The sequence below is a fragment of the Lynx rufus genome, unplaced genomic scaffold, assembly GCF_022079265.1.
Source record: "Lynx rufus isolate CCGP_SWC_20201006 ecotype Redwood Valley unplaced genomic scaffold, mLynRuf1.p SCAF_8, whole genome shotgun sequence".
Taxonomy (NCBI): domain Eukaryota; kingdom Metazoa; phylum Chordata; class Mammalia; order Carnivora; family Felidae; genus Lynx; species Lynx rufus.
This window is the reverse complement of record NW_025814896.1, coordinates 118,791,687-118,808,926: the sequence shown is the minus strand read 5'-3', so window position 1 is coordinate 118,808,926 and position 17,240 is coordinate 118,791,687. Positions and strand designations below refer to the sequence as shown.

Sequence of the window (17,240 nt, the reverse complement as noted above, 5' to 3'; positions counted from 1 at the left end):
CGTGCTGACAGCTCCTCGGCCGCCTTTTACTGTTTTGTTTTTTGTTTTTGTTTTTCTTATTATGACCTGCCCTTGATATTCATCTCTTCGTAACGTGGCAGGTGGTGAAGGAACAAATCCGCCATCGGGGTTCAGAGAAGCCACCGGGAGCTGGGAGAGCGAGGCGTGGAGAGGAACCTAGAGACCGAAGGGGGAGGTTTCCCAGGAACAGATTCCGAGACCGCACCCGATTGAGGATGGCCGTTAGCTCCTCTAAGTCCGAGCCTCCGGCTTTGCAAGAGCTCAATGACGATTTCAAGAAACCAACCCTGCCGGTGCCCCCGGCTGTGCGGGGCAGGGCTCCCGCCACCAGTCCTTCAGACCCTGAGGAGGTGAAGAAGGAAGGGCCCACGGCACTGCTAGACCCCGATTCCGTGGAGCCTGACGTCCCGCCAGTGCGGCCGGACAGCGGGGACAACAGGAGTCCACCGGAGGAGCAGCCGCGGCCGCCCACAGCGGCTCCATCCCCTGGTGGTCCGGCCCGGGCTCCCCCATACCGAGAGCCGCCGTGGGGCGGCCCCGCCACGGCCCCCTACAGCCTAGAGACACTGAAGAGCGGCACCATCCTTGGCACCTGGAGCTTGAAAGGGACAAGCTACTGCCTTTTCGGGAGGCTGTCTAGCTGCGACGTGTGCCTGGAGCACCCTTCGGTGTCTCGGTACCACGCCGTGCTGCAGCACAGGGTGTCCGGCCTCGAAGGAGAATGCGACGGCCACGGGCCTGGCTTCTACCTTTACGATCTGGGAAGCACCCATGGCACTTTTCTTAACAAAACCCGCATCCCACCCCGCACCTATTGTCGCGTCCACGTCGGGCATGTTCTTCGCTTTGGAGGCAGCACCCGGCTGTTTCTTCTTCAGGTAAGTAGAAAAACCTAGGACTGAAATCTCCGGAGCGCACCGGTCTGGGTTCCAGAGCTCCTTAAGCTTTCGCGGAGGAAGGAGATTCTCCCAGTAAGCGATTACAAAAGTGGGAGAATCTGGCCCCTTTCCAGGCCTCTGTACACATTGCCGTATTTTTTTCTTTTCTTTTACTTTAATGTTTATTTATTTTTGCGAGAGAGCGAGAGCTTGAGCAGGGGAGGAGCATAGAGAGAGGGAGACACCGACTCCGAAGCAGGCTCCAGGCTCCGAGCTGTCAGCGCACAGCCCCACGCGGGACCCGAAGCCACGAACTGAGAGGTTATGACCTGAGAGGAAGTCGGACGCCTAGTCGACTGAGCCACCCAGGCGCCCCCACATTGCCATATTTCTGAAAGTGAGATATGAATTCAGCGATCCTGAACTCTGAAAGAATTCTTTCTCTTGGTTCATCAGGGACCAGAGGAAGACCGAGAAGCAGAATCCGAGTTGACAGTAACGCAATTGAAAGAATTGCGCAAGCAGCAACAAATGATGTTGGAGAAGAAGATGCTAGGAGAAGATTCAGATGAGGAAGAAGAAATGGATACCAATGAAAGGAAGAGAAATACTAGTAGTCAAGATGATGAAATGGGCTGCACCTGGGGAATGGGTAAGAAATTAAAATTGCTGCCAGAGGTTAATATTTTAAATTCATTACTGGTGGTATCTTTAATTGTTTTCTATCATATGCCTTTCATGACTTTTTGAGATAGATGGGACAAATACAATTTGCACACGAGACTACCAAAACCCACAGAGATTCATTAACTTTTCTGATGTCAAAAAGGTGAATTACAGGCACTATGGATTTCTTTTCTTCTTTCTTTCTTTCTTTCTTTCTTTCTGTCTTTCTGTCTTTCTGTCTTTCTGTCTTTCTGTCTTTCAAGATTTTACTTTTAAGTAATCTCTACACTCAGAGTAGGGCTCAAACTTACAACCCAGAGATCAAGAGTTGCCTGCTTTGTGGACTGAGCCAGCCAGGAGCCCAGTCTTTTAATGTATTTTACAGTCCACTCCCTTGTTGTAAACTCTTCCTCAGCATACAACCAATTTATTATTTTTACCATTTAAATGGTACTGGCCTTGACTATTATCATTGGAGAGGATAGAACTATATTCAGTCAAGTAACATGGAATGTTCAATATAGGATAGTCCTTCGAATTTTTGTACTTTGTGTAAATTCCCTGAAATGCGAAATAGCTTAATCAGAGAAACCTCATCCTTTAGCCAGAGGAATAAATTGAACTTTCCATAATACCAGACATTTTGGACAATGGGTATTCAGGGGCTAGGAATATAAAAAAAAGAATGCCTCAATATGTTGTTGGGAAGACTGGATAAATATTATGAAATTACTTTTGTAAGTGCCAAACAAAAGCTATAGAAACCATAAGTATGCTAGAGTAAGGGTTCAGAGAAGGGAGTGATCACTAAGGACTTAGACCCACACTGTCCAGTATTGTAGCCACTACCCACATGTGGTTATTGAACACTTACAGTATGGCTGGTCCAAGCTGACTTGTTTTATAAATGTAAAATACTCACTGGATTTCAAAGACTTAGTGTGAAAAAACAATATAAAATACCACATTCATAGTATTTTTATACTGATTACATGATAATTTTACTGGTTGCTCCTTTTTAATGTGGCTACTAGAAAATGAAAACTTTCATGTATGGCTTTCATTATATTTCTTTTGAGCAACACTGACTTAAAATTTGGGAAAGTTTTTAAGTCTACAAACAGACGGGTCTTGAGTTGGAACTTGAAGGAAAGAAAATTAGCACTTAGGAAGCTGAATATCGAATATTCAGGGTAGGGATTGATGATTTTATTTATTTATTTATTTATTTATTTATTTATTTATTTATTTATTTATTTTAATGTTTATTTTTGAGAGAGACAGAGACAGTGTGAACAGGGGAGGGGCAGAGAGAGGGAAACACAATCCGAAACAGGCTCCAGGCTCTGAGCTATCAGCCCAGAGCCTGATGCGGGGCTCGAACTCACAAGCCATGAGGTCATGACCTGAACCGAAGTCAGACACTTAACCGACTGAGCCACCCAGGCGCCCCGTATTATTTTAAAATGTTTATTTATATTTGAGATTGAGAGAGAGAGAGAGAGAGAGAGAGAGAGAGAGAGGGGCAGTGCATGAGCAGGGGAGGGGCAGAGAGAGATGGAGACAGAATCCGAAGCAGGTTCTAGGCTCTGAGCTGTCAGCACAGAGCCTGACGTGGGGCTCAAACTTACAAGCTGTGAGATCATGACCTGAGCCAAAGCTGGACTCTTAACTGACTGAGCCACCCAGGTGCCCCTAGAGATTGATGATTTTAAAGGGGTAATGAGAAGGCCAGTCCATCTGGCAGATATGGTAAATATTAAGAAATTATATCGGAGACAGAGTATTAGACCCAGGTGATAGAGAATGAGAATGCCAGGCCAAGAAGCTTAGATTTCTTCCCATGGACAATGTGGTAGGTAATTTTGTTTTTGAAATATAGTGATGGGGGAAAAACAAAAGATGCCATGAAAACAAGTTTTAATTTGTCACACGATTTAGGAAACCTAAAGATAATTATATTGGTGGTTTTGTATGCCCCCTTGTCCCCCACCCCCCACCTTTCTTTTCATTGATAACTGTGTCTTTATGCAGGCTAAATGAAAAGTGGGTGTCATTCAGATAGTCTCTTCTTATGTCTGTCTTTTCTTTCTTTACTGTATCCTGTAGGAGAAGATGCTGTAGAGGATGAGGCTGAAGAGAACCCCATTGTCTTAGAGTTTCAGCAGGAAAGGGAGGCCTTCTATATAAAGGATCCAAAAAAGGCTCTCCAAGGTTTTTTTGACCGAGAAGGTATGTAAACAGATTCTGACCCTGCCAGTGAAAGGTTTCCACAGCAGCATTGTCTTGTAGATCTTCAAGGTACTTAGAAATGCTGTGTTTTATCTGCTGCTCTCCTTGCTCAGTTCTTGCCCTTGTGGTCAGTTGCTTCAGGTTTATTTTGAAAACAGTAAAAATCTTGTTAGTCTTTCTTGGAAAGTTGGAAAAAAGGGACTACTTTTTTCCGACTTGTCTGGTCTCATTATTCTCAGAAGATCCTAGACTTGGGTGGTGGGGAGATTGACCTAACTTCTTAAAATTCTTTGTTTCTACTTCATCTCATCTTTTATAATTCTTTTTTTTTTTTTTAATATTTATTTATTTATTTTGAGAGAAAGAGCGTGCGCACAGGCAGGTGAGGGGCAGAGAGAAGGAGACGCAGAATCCCAAGCTGGCTGTATGCCATCAGCGTAGAGCCCAATGAGGGGCTTGAACCCACAAACCACAAGATCATGACCTGAGCTGAGATCAAGTGTCGGAAGCTTAACAAATTGAGCCACGCATGCGCCCCTCATCTTTTGTAATTCTTAACATGGATGTTCACCTTATATAATTTAAAGAATGTTTCCACAGAGGACTGTTTCAGTAGAAATGCTTTGAGAGAACGTGTGTGTGTGTGTGTGTGTGTGTGTGTGAATATATATATGAACTGGTTGCATTCTGCCCTTGATATTTGTGCTTCTAAAAATTTTTTTTTAATGTTTATTCATTTTTTGAGAGACAGAGACAAAACATGAGCAGGGGAGGGGGAGAGAGAGAGGGAGACACAGAATCCAAAGCAGGCTCCAGACTCTGAGCTGTCAGCACAGAGCCTGATGTGGGGCTCAAACTCACAAACTGCGAGATCATGACCTGAGCTCAGGTCAGATGCTTAGCCAACTGAGCCACCCAGGCACCCCAATATTTGTGCTTCTAAAAACCAAAGTGACAACTTACATCTGCACTTATAATAAGTGTAAAAGTTGCTATGTAGTGGACAAAGCTATTTATGGCAAGCTGATTGTTCTGGTCTGAGTTTGCTTTTCTTTGCCTCAAGTTCCCCCTTATTTTATTATCAGATAATAATTCCTGGAAATAAGAAGTGAAATGCTTTGAAATTTAGTGTTAAATGAGGTATGGGAACTTGATATTCTATTTTTTTAAAACGTTTATTTATTTTGAGAGAGAAAATCCCAAGCAGGGACAGCTCAGAGCCTGATGTGGGGCTCAGTCTCATGAATCGTGGGATCATGACCTGAGCTGACATCAAGAGTCAGACACTTAAACTGACTGAGCCACCCAGGTGCCCTGGAACTTGATATTCTTTTATCAACCTTTCCTCTCTTTTCCCTTTGTCTTAACTAGTAATTTTCATATACTGTTAAAATTGTTTTGTCTGTCTTCCTCCCACAGGAGAAGAATTAGAATATGAATTTGATGAACAGGGGCACAGCACTTGGCTCTGTAGGGTGAGGTATGTTCTGTTCTCATTAATGTCCTTTTGTGAAAAGTGGCCAATTTTAGGTAATAGACAGTAGACCCAAAGAATAACTTTAGTCTTATTTTTAGGCTACTCCTGAATTTGGGCCTTGATAGTTTAATAACATATATCATTGGCAGGTGGGGTGGGATGGGTCAGAGGCATTAGGAAAAGATTTAAGGTCCAACCTTGGCAAGATATAACAAAATGAATGGAGAGATTAAAAAGCCATGTCAAAAGAAATGACTATTTTCACTGCATATTAGTTTTTTTCATGAGAATTGGAGCTTAGTACTATGCTATGATTCACTCCAAACCAATACAGATTACCTGTGGATGATTCAACTGGAAAACAACTGGTAGCTGAGGCCATTCATTCGGGAAAGAAAAAAGAAGCAATGATCCAGTGTTCACTGGAGGCTTGTCGAATCCTTGATACTTTGGGGTTGCTGCGGCAGGAGGCAGGTGAGTATATGGGAACACTTTGTTTTTGGAAGGAAGGAAGGAAGGGACAGAGAGAGAAAAAGGGAGAGAGAAAAAGAGAAAGAAAGAAGAAAGGAAGGAAGAATTTAACACAAAAGGCAATGAAATGACTTTTTTTTTTTAAATTTTGTTTTTTTTAACGTTTATTTATTTTTGAGACAGAGAGAGACAGAGCATGAACGGGGAGGGTCAGAGAGAGGGAGACACAGAATCTGAAACAGGCTCCAGGCTCTGAGCTGTCAGCACAGAGCCTGACACGGGGCTCGAACTCACGGACCGCGAAATCATGACCTGAGCCGAAGTTGGCCGCTTAACTGACTGAGCTACCCAGGCGCCCCATGAAATGACTTTTTAGGGAGAAAATGTAAATTGCGTGAAATTCTATGAGCTGAAAAGAAAATATTCCATATCTCAGTACCCAAAGGAAGGCATATTTTCTTTTTTAAAAAAAAAAATTTTTTTTTTTTTATGCATTTTATTTTTTGGAGACAGAGACAGAGCATGAGCAGGGGAGAGGCAGAAAGAGAGGGAGACACAGAATCCGAAGCAGGCTCCAGGCTCCAAGGCATCAGCACAGAGCCAGATGCGGGACTTGAACTCACGAACCACGAGATCATGACCGGAGCCAAAGTCAGACACTCAACCGACTAAGCCACCCAGGCGCCCCTTAGAAGCCATATTTTCTTAGAAATTTTTTATGAGTATAGATATGTGTTTGGAACTAGATACTTTAATAAAAAGCAAACTTCATACACAAATGCATTTATTTATATTATACTCTTTCATGACTTAGAATTTTAATGTAAGAATGTATCATGGATATTGTCTATATAATTGCATTAAATTTATCTCATTTTTTTTTTTAAATTTTTTTTTTCAACGTTTATTTATTTTTAGGACAGAGAGAGACAGAGCATGAACGGGGGAGGGGCAGAGAGAGAGGGAGACACAGAATCGGAAACAGGCTCCAGGCTCTGAGCCATCAGCTCAGAGCCTGACGTGGGCCTCGAACTCACGGACCGCGAGATCGTGACCTGGCTGAAGTCGGACGCTTAACCGACTGCGCCACCCAGGCGCCCCAAATTTATCTCATATTTAAAAGCCTGTCAGGGACACCTGGGTGGCTTAGTCAGTTAAGCATCTGACTCTTGATTTCGGCTCAGGTCATGGTCTCATTGTTCTTTATGGGATCAAGCCCCATGTCGGGCTCTGCACTCTCAGCATGGAGCCTGCTTGGGATTCTCTCTCACTCTCCATCTCTCTCTGCCCTGCTCCCTTGCGTTCATTCCCTCTCTCTCTCTCTCTTTCAAAAATAAACTTCAAAAATAAATAAAAATAAAAAGCCCTTCTGGCTATATCATTTATTAATAAAGGCTTATGTTATATTTGTGTTTATTCTAAAATTAGTTTGTATTATCGCAAAGTAACTTATGTATTATTTAAAACTACCAAAGGCTTGGGGCACCTGGGTGGTTCAATCAATTGATCATTCGACTTTTGATTTCAGCTCAGGTCATGATCCCAGGGTCATGGGATCAAGCCCCATATTAGGCTGTGCACTAATAGCCTGGAGCCTGCTTGAGATTCTCTCTCCTTCTCTCTCTGCCCTTCCACACTCACGTTCTTTCTCTCTCTTTCTCAAAATAAATAAAAATTTTAAAAAACCCAAAAAACTACCAAAGGCTTACACAAAATATACTTGTTCCTTGCCCTGCCTCTCCCCAGTCTTCAATCTTAGAAGGCTTTTAACTCTTTTAATTATTTTTTCTGGCATTTAAAAATATCCGTATTTCCCAAAAGGAAGAGTATGCTGTTTTATTTTGAATATTTTATTTTATTTTATTTTATTTTATTTTATTTTATGATTGAACTTTTTATAAGTTTATTTATTTTGAGAGAGTGCGCAAGCAGGGGAGGAGTAGAGAGAATGGGAATCCCAAGCAGGCTTCCTGCTGTCAGCGTGGAGCCGGACGTGGGACTCAAACCCACTAACCGTGAGATCATGACCTGAACCAAAATCAAGAGTTGGACACTTAACCAACTGAGCCACCCAGGTGCAACTGAATCACTTATTTTATTTTATTTTATTTTAAAAAAAAAAATTTTTTTTTTCAACGTTTATTTATTTTTGGGACAGAGAGAGACAGAGCATGAACGGGGGAGGGGCAGAGAGAGAGGCAGACACAGAATCGGAAACAGGCTCCAGGCTCCGAGCCATCAGCCCAGAGCCTGACGCGGGGCTCGAACTCACGGACCGCGAGATCGTGACCTGGCTGAAGTCGGACGCTTAACCGACTGCGCCACCCAGGCGCCCCTTGAATCACTTATTTTAAACATTATGTACTGACTCTGTTAAATTAGTATTTAATATTTACACGATTATGTTTATGCAAATATTAGTTAAACTGAGGAGTTTTTTCTTTTTGTTTTTCCTAAAGTTAATAATTGTTTGTTTTTCATGTGTGTGGATTTTTTGTAGCTCTGTTCATTCTTTCCACATCTTTCAAGAGCCTTTCAGTATATTTTTCCACATGGTCAATCACATCAAGTAATTGATCAGTTCTGATTTTTTTGGGAAACATTTCTCCTGAAGAGCAATGTTCTTTCAGGGCTCACTATTCTCTGAACCTACTGGAGCACTGTCATCTGGGACCTCATTTTGCTATCATCCTTGACATTTCCTTTGTCTTTCTCCAGGGTTGGAATTTCTGTTTCTTGATTCCCAGATTCTCATGTTTCTTGGTTTATTCCCTTGTTTTAGTGGAGCACATCTTTCTGTAGTTTTGCAGATTAAAAAGCTGGTACAACAGTAGAGGTCATGGATGATGATAGTCTCCAGTGGATTTCACTTCTTTCGTTGTTCTTGGTCTACTCTTTCATTTTGGTGGACATGTAGTGAATTCTTGAGAAAGGATGTATAGCAAGTAAACTATATTAAATTCCCCACTCTGAAAATACAATTATTCTAGCTTTACTCTTGGTTAATTGTTTGGCTAGGAATAGAATTCTAAATGGGAAATAATTTTCCTTCACAGCTTTGAAGGTATTACTGTTACCACCTTATATTCAGTGTTGCTCTTGCAGTCCTAACGGGTTCAGAATCCTTATCTAGTGTGTGTCATTTCCCATCCCCTACACACACACTAGGAGTTTGTAGGAGCTTCCCTTTGTTCTCAAGCTTCTGAAACTTAACTATGATGTACCTTTCTGTGGGTCTATTTTCATCCATTTTTCTAGGTACTTGTTGGGTCCTTTTGATCTGGAAATCTTTGATAGTTAGAAACATTTCTGGAATTATGCCATTAATCATTTCATCCTTCTGTTTTCTCTTTCTCTCTTGAATTTTGTTATTTTGATATTGAACATCTTAGACTGACCATTTAAGTTTCTTATCTTTTTTCTTTCTTTCTTTTTTTTTTTTATCGCTATGTCTTTTTATTCTTTCTGGGAGATTTCTGCAGCTTTATCTTTACACTTTGCAATCAAGATTTTAATTTCCAAGGCTCATTTTTGTCCTTTGGGTATTCATTTTTAAAATATAATATGCTATTGTTGTTTCCTGGATTTTAAGTATCTCATCTTGCTGCTAATCTCTGCCTTTTCTTTTTTGTGTAGTCTCGGTCCTGCATGTTAGAGGTGTTTCCCAGTTTTTGTGTAGTCCTTGGGTGTAGATTCTTATTTGGGGACAAAAAAGGTGATTGACAGCTTGGAATATATAGGTGGGGCTTATTACCTTTGAGTAACACTATAGATTAATGTGGGCCTTTTGTTGGGGAACTCCTCATGTAAGAATCGTTAGGTTTTTTCCTCTTCTGCTGGCGGGATTCTTCAGAGAGTACTCTTCTGACTTCCTGCATGAAATTCTTAGAGCTAAGTGCTGGAAGATGGCTGAGCAGATCCTCAAAATTCAACTATTTTCAGGACAGTACTATTTTTAGAATAAATAAATACATATTTAATATGTAGAATATAGAACATAAACTGGGCAGTCCACAATGCAAAGACTTTTTATCTTACCCTTTCTAGGGATTAACCTCTGGATTTTTTTTCTGGGGATGAGGAGGTAAGTAGTCAGGGAGGAGGATCTTTTTCTCAACCAGCTTTTACTCAGTTCTTTTTATTTTAGCACTATTGTCTATCCCCGGTTCCAGATCCTTTTGAGGATTCTGCAGTATCATCACATTGGTTCTCATCTTTCCCCACTGTTGTTTTAGGATTCATCTTTTTTAGTTCTGCTAAGTTTCCACTTGTCTGTCTGTTTTATAATTTCCAAAAATTAGGTATTGTTATTCCTTCTCCTGTTCTGTCTTTGTAGATTAATGTTTGTTTATTTATTTATTTGTTTGTTTATTTACTTATTTTTAAGTAAGCTCTGTACCTAACATGGGACCCAAACTCACAACCCCAGGATCAAGAGTCCCATGCTGTGCCAGCTAAGCCAGCCAGGTGCCCCAGTAGATTAATGTTTTTAAAACAGATCTCTTTACCACAGCTTTAGTGGGATATGGGGAGTGAGTGAAATTACATATGTATGTTCAGTGTACCATCTTAACCTGGAAATCATGAAGTTTTTTAAATAAGGACTGTTTTGGTTGTAAATAATAGAAACCCAATTCAGACTAGCTTAGGGAGAAAAGTTATTAGCTCCATCTCCACTATTGTCCATCTCTTCTCCAGGTTGAGAAGAATTGCTTACAGGATTGAAGGAGGAACTGTATGAACTAGGACCTTAAGTTCTGGTCCTATCAAACCAGGAGTCTCCGTGTCACAGGACACCATAAAAGCTGTGTGTGTGTATGTGTGTGAGTCTGTCACATGAGCATATGGTTTTATTTTGCAGACAGATTCTTACCCCATGCAAAAGAGCTGGCTGCTCACTGCTTAGATTTGTATCTTCCCTCTTTCATAATCTCATTGGAAAGAGAGCCCTTTTTTGCACGTATCTAAATATAAATATGAGGGAAGGATTCTTACTGATTTGGCTTTGGTCACGTGATGCCCCTAATCCAGATGGAATGGAGGAGGAGTATTCTAGAAGAAAAGGGGTACTTTTAGCATAACAAGAGGAGTAAAATGGCATAGGGTGGACATAAGGTGGACAAAAAAGTAATAGCTAACATAGTTCCCTATTGATGGGCTTTCCAGATTTTCACTGTTACAAATAACAGGGCATTGATACCCATAGGATAAATTCCTATAAGTAGAATTGTTAGATCAATTACATTTGACGGATATTGTGAGGTTGACCATCAAAAAGATTGTGTAACAGGGCACCTGGGTGGCTCAGTCGGTTGAACATCCGACGTCGGCTCAGGTCATGATCTTGAGGTTAGTGAGTTTGAGCCCCTCATCGGGCTCTTGTGCTAACAGCTCAGAGCCTGGAGCCTGAACTCCCCCTCTCTCTCCGCCCCACCCCTGCTTGTGCTCTGTCTCTCTATGTCTTTCAAAAATGAATAAACATAAAAAAAGAAAGAAGATTGTGTATCAATGTATATTCCCATCAGCTGTTTGAGAGTCCATTTCCCCGTACCCTTGCCAAATTGGGCATTATTAACATCTTATAAAGTGTTTTGGCCGTTGTATTTCTTTTTCTGTGAACTGCTTTGATTATTCTTTCCCAAATTTTCTTTTAGATTATTGATCTTTTCCTCATTTATCTTTTTCCTTTTTTACTCATTGATTTTTGAGAGCCTTTTGCTCTTTAAATAAATTAGCCCTTTGTTTAATTTTTCTTAATGTGGTAAAACATACATATCATAAAATTCACCATTGTGAGCATTAAGTGTATTAAATACATTCACATTGTTGTGCAACCATTGCTATGTCCATCTCATTACTTTCTCATCTTCCCATATTGAAACTTTGTACCCATTAAACACTAACTTCTCATTCTTCCTTCCACTAGTCCCTGATAATTACCATTCTACCTTCTGTTTCTCTGAATTTGACTGTTCTAGTTAACTCTTGTAAGTGGAATCGTGTGTCTGGCTTATTTCACTTAGCATAATGTCTTCCAGGTTCAACGCTTTGTTGTTGTTGTTTTTAAGTTTGTTCGTTCGTTTATTTATTTATTTATTTATTTATTTATTTATTTATTTATTTATTTATGAGAGGGAACCAGAGTGTAAGCAGGGGAGGGGAAGAGAGAGAGGGGCAGAGAGAGAATCCCAAGCAGGCTCTGCACTGCCAGCATGGGAGATCATGACCTGAACTGAAATCAAGAATTGGATGCTTTACCGACTAAGCCACACAGGCACCCTAACCCTTTGTTTTTTTTTTTTTTTTTTTTTTAAATTTTTTTTTTCAACGTTTATTTATTTTTGGGACAGAGAGAGACAGAGCATGAACAGGGGAGGGTCAGAGAGAGAGGGAGACACAGAATCGGAAGCAGGCTCCAGGCTCTGAGCCATCAGCCCAGAGCCCGGCGCGGGGCTCGAACTCACGGACCGCGAGATCGTGACCTGGCTGAAGTCGGACGCTTAACCGACTGCGCCACCCAGGCGCCCCTTTAACCCTTTGTTTTTATATGTAGTTTGACAGCTTGTTGAATCTTTCAATAATTGAAAGATTCTTTTTCTTTTTAACTTATTTCATTACCACTTTTTTTTATCTCCTTCTAGTATCTCGGAAAAGGAAAGCCAAGAACTGGGAGGATGAAGACTTTTATGATAGTGATGATGACACATTTCTTGATCGGACTGGCCTGGTTGAAAAGAAGCGTCTGAACCGTATGAAGAAGGCTGGAAAGATTGATGAGAAGCCAGAGACATTTGAATCATTGGCAAGTTTTATTTATAGAAGTAGCTGTGGTAGTTTAATTTTTTTAATAAGATAATATATTATTTAAATTTGTTTTATAATTACAATTTTTAAAGCAGTGGTGTTGAAATCTGGTACTCAAGTATAACTTTCTTGATCTGTAAATTTGATAGTAACAAACAACTAGTCTTACACAAGTTGGAGAAAAGTTTGGCTTGCTGCTAGAGACTCTGTCTGCCTCACAGTGGATCTTGATCCATTCATAAGCATTCTTTGGGTATGATGTTAATCTCACAAAAAGAAAGGAAAAAGTTCCAAATTTGGACATTCTGAGGTGAAATCAACTTTAGACTTCTGGCAGTCAAGAATTGTGAAAGGAATTTTTTTTTTTTTAATATATATATGAAATTTATTGACAAATTGGTTTCCATACAACACCCAGTGCTCATCCCAAAAGGTGCCCTCCTCAATACCCATCACCCACCCTCCCCTCCCTCCCACCCCCCATCAACCCTCAGTTTGTTCTCAGTTTTTAACAGTCTCTTATGCTTTGGCTCTCTCCCACTCTAACCTCTTTTTTTTTTTTTTTTCCTTCCCCTCCCCCATGGGTTCCTGCTAAGTTTCTCAGGATCCACATAAGAGTGAAACCATATGGTATCTGTCTTTCTCTGTATGGCTTATTTCGCTTAGCATCACACTCTCCAGTTCCATCCACGTTGCTACAAAGGGCCATATTTCGTTCTTTCTCATTGCCCTGTAGTACTCCATTGTGTATATATACCACAATTTCTTTATCCATTCATCAGTTGATGGACATTTAGGCTCTTTCCATAATTTGGCTATTGTTGAGAGTGCTGCTATGAACATTGGGGTACAAGTGCCCCTATGCATCAGTACTCCTGTATCCCTTGGATAAATTCCTAGCAGTGCTATTGCTGGGTCATAGGGTAGGTCTATTTTTAATTTTCTGAGGAACCTCCACACTGCTTTCCAGAGCGGCTGCACCAATTTGCATTCCCACCAACAGTGCAAGAGGGTTCCCGTTTCTCCACATGCTCTCCAGCATCTATAGTCTCCTGATTTGTTCATTTTGGCCACTCTGACTGGCGTGAGGTGATACCTGAGTGTGGTTTTGATTTGTATTTCCCTGATAAGGAGCGATGCTGAACATCTTTTCATGTGCCTGTTGGCCATCCGGATGTCTTCTTTAGAGAAGTGTCTATTCATGTTTTCTGCCCATTTCTTCACTGGGTTATTTGTTTTTCGGGTGTGGAGTTTGGTGAGCTCTTTATAGATTTTAGATACTAGCCCTTTGTCCGATATGTCATTTGCAAATATCTTTTCCCATTCCGTTGGTTGCCTTTTAGTTTTGTTGGTTGTTTCCTTTGCTGTGCAGAAGCTTTTTATCTTCATAAGGTCCCAGTAATTCACTTTTGCTTTTAATTCCCTTGCCTTTGGGGATGTGTCGAGTAAGAGATTGCTACGGCTGAGGTCAGAGAGGTCTTTTCCTGCTTTCTCCTCTAAGGTTTTGATGGTTTCCTGTCTCACATTTAGGTCCTTTATCCATTTTGAGTTTATTTTTGTAAATGGTGTGAGAAAGTGGTCTAGTTTCAACCTTCTGCATGTTGCTGTCCAGTTCTCCCAGCACCATTTGTTAAAGAGGCTGTCTTTTTTCCATTGGATGTTCTTTCCTGCTTTGTCAAAGATGAGTTGGCCATACGTTTGTGGGTCTAGTTCTGGGGTTTCTATTCTGTTCCATTGGTCTGTGTGTCTGTTTTTGTGCCAAGGAATTGTGAAAGGAATTTTGAGGAATGTAGTTTGGTAATAGTCTTAAGTAGTATATCCTTCATGAAATCATTATAAGATAGCATGTCTTTTCACTATAATTAGTAGTATTCAGAACTTAAAACATTACCCAACATCTGTTGTTTTTTTGTTTTGTTTTGTTTTGCTTTGTTCTTTGATTCATCAGTGAAAAGAAATGACTTTCTTCTGAGTAAAGTCAAGTCTATGTTCTGTACTTTCATTCTGTTAAATTCTGAATTCAGAAATTAACTCAGCTTGAATCATATAAACGCATGAAAACGTTAACTCCATAAAGAGCACATTTAATTACACTTCTGATTGAATCCTCTTAAACTTGTAACAATAGTGGAAATAAGATGAGGAAGACAGGAAAGCTACCATATTTTGAAAGAAGAAAAACATTTGTTAACCCTGTTAATCTGGGCACTACAGGTTGCAAAGTTAAATGATGCTGAAAGGGAACTCTCTGAAATTTCTGAGAAACTGAAAGCGTCAAGCAAAGGTAAGTTAATGACCCATGAAATAAATATGTATAGGGCATCTCCCATAAGTATTGCACTCTTCCAGGCTAGTTAGTAAGATGTACAGAATATGGAGCCTTTCTAAGGAACAACAGAACATCTTAGAACTATAAGGAACATTATAAATTATTTGGTTTAAACTTTCTATGTAATAGATGAGGGGAATGAAGTGCATTAAGGCAAAGTGATGTCCCAAGGTCTCCAAGCTATAACCTGTTTTCTTATTCCTAATACCAGTAATGTCCTCTGTCCAACTTTAAGTTACTGACTTTTCTACAGAAACTTTGGCTGAGTTTTAAAATATTTGAGGCAATTTTTCTAAACATGTATTATCTTTTTCTTGGACAGCTTTATCAGAGTCGCCATCTCAGGACTCCTTAGATGCGTTCATGTCAGAAATGAAATCAGGGAGTGCATTGGATGGTGTGTCCCGGAAGAAACTTCACCTGAGAACTTTTGAACTGAGGAAAGAACTACAGAGACTTAAAGGGTTGATAAAAATTGTAAAACCAGCAGAGATTCCAGAACTAAAAAAGTAAGTCAGTCTTAGTTATACTTGAAATTTTAAATAAACATGTTTGCACAGATAACATTTTGAATTATATCTTTCTTTTTTTAAAATTGTTTTTAAGTTTATTTATTTTGAGAGAGAGAGAGAAGGTATGAGTGGGGGGTGGGGGGCAGAGAACAAGGGAGAGAGAATCCCAAGCAAGGCTCTCTACTGTAAGCGCAGAGCCCGACTCATGGTTCGAACTCATAAACTATGAGATCATGACCTGAGCCAAAGTTGGATGCTTACCGACTAAGCTACCCAGGAGTCCCATTATATCTTTATTTTCTTAGATAATCATTACAGAATAAAAATAGACTAGGGAGCCCTTTAAAGCACAGAAGGCAGTGATTTCATAGAGTAAAAAGCCATTTCATTTGTGAAATATAGACTGCTGTAGGATTTTTAGAGAAAACTATATTGATTCCTTTTTCATTGGAAAGCTCCGATTTTTTTCTTAATTTTTAATGCAGAGTAAACTTCTTTATTTTTTATTTTTTTATTAAAAAGATTTTTTTTAAATGTTTATTTTTGAGAAAGAGAGAGAGAAAGAGCATGAGAAGGGGAGGGGCAGAGAGAGAGGGAGATGGATTCTGAAGCAGGCTCCAGGCTCCGTGCTGTCAGCACAGAGCCTGACGCAGGACTTGAACTCATGAGCCGTGAGATCATGACCTGAGCTGAAGTCAGATGCTCAACTGGCTGAGCCACCCAGGTGCCCCCAGAGTAAATTTTAAAGAGCAACATGCACAAAAGGCTAATTTCCCTAATCTATAAAGACCTTCGAATAAGTAGACAACCATCTACCAAAGAGAAAAATGGGAAAAGGATATCAACTGACAGGCCACTGAAAAAGAAATACAAATAGCTATATAACTATATAAAATGATGCTCAATCTTGCTCATAAGAGAAAGAGAAAGACAAGTACAACAACGTAATACCATTTTTTTTATCTATGATTTTAAAACCACAGATTGTCATTTTAACACCTGATTTGTCATTCCTAAGAACCAGTTGACAATTTTAATGTATTTAAATACTTTTAAAGTGGAATTTCTTCCTTTAAAATGGGGGAAGGCATAATCCCCTAAAGTTGATTTTGGGGAAATTTTTGGAAGAAAATAACCCAAATCCATTTGTAGAAATCGAGAAGATTTTTTAGTAATTTGTGAACAAAATTTTGGGAATAATTTTTCCCAGACTTGACTAGTATTCATGAATGTATGAATGTGCGTGTCTGTGTGTGTGTGTGTGTGTGTGTGAGAGAGAGAGAGAGAGAGAGAGAGAGAGAGAGAGAGAGAATAAGGTCCAGTCTTTCAACTTGACAATATTTTCAAATTTTGTTCTATGTGGTCTCAACAAATTTTGAAAATGTTGAGTAGGTTGTTGCAGAAATAAGCCACTTTAAGTGAGCGCAATCCAGGACAATCCAGGTGGGCATCTCAAAAAGTGGCTTTGCCCAGATGGGTACACACACTTAAGAAGGTAATTAATTCTAGAAAGTTTCTCATTTTCTTTTGATCTGTGATGTCCTTCCTATATAGTACCCATTAGTCTTATGTGATATTAAAATGAAATGACATTGCAAATTCAGTTCTTCAGACAACTAGCCACATTTTAACTCCTCAGTAGCCACACGTGGATAGTGGCTACTGTATTGGACAGTGCAGATGCAGAGCATTTCCATAATTGCAGAAAATTCTGTTGGACGGCACTGCTTTAGATTGTCAGTATGCGGCGCCTTACCCCTGTGTACAAAACCTGTGACTTGATGCTGGGGGCATTGTATAGATAAACATCTAGGTACTGGGGGACAATTTTTATGTTGAGATGTAAAGAT

At 40.1% G+C, this 17,240-nt stretch overlaps 1 protein-coding gene across 4 annotated transcripts in view; it reads left to right on the top strand.

The window, feature by feature from the left end:
* Nucleotides 1–58: 58 nt before the first annotated feature.
* The window catches only part of SLC4A1AP (solute carrier family 4 member 1 adaptor protein), a 43,112-nt gene continuing 25,930 nt past the window's right edge, over nucleotides 59–17,240 (top strand). For all 4 annotated transcript variants that reach the window (XR_006960262.1, XR_006960261.1, XR_006960260.1 and 1 more), the window contains exons 1-8: nucleotides 59–899; nucleotides 1,356–1,551; nucleotides 3,675–3,797; nucleotides 5,217–5,277; nucleotides 5,609–5,748; nucleotides 12,387–12,547; nucleotides 14,764–14,833; nucleotides 15,201–15,387. Coding sequence is in view for 1 of the 4 variants with exons in the window: in XM_047068986.1 (XP_046924942.1) it covers nucleotides 237–899; nucleotides 1,356–1,551; nucleotides 3,675–3,797; nucleotides 5,217–5,277; nucleotides 5,609–5,748; nucleotides 12,387–12,547; nucleotides 14,764–14,833; nucleotides 15,201–15,387 (1,601 nt within the window). In the remaining 3 variants the exon portion in view is untranslated. The remainder of the gene's footprint in view (nucleotides 900–1,355; nucleotides 1,552–3,674; nucleotides 3,798–5,216; nucleotides 5,278–5,608; nucleotides 5,749–12,386; nucleotides 12,548–14,763; nucleotides 14,834–15,200; nucleotides 15,388–17,240) is intronic.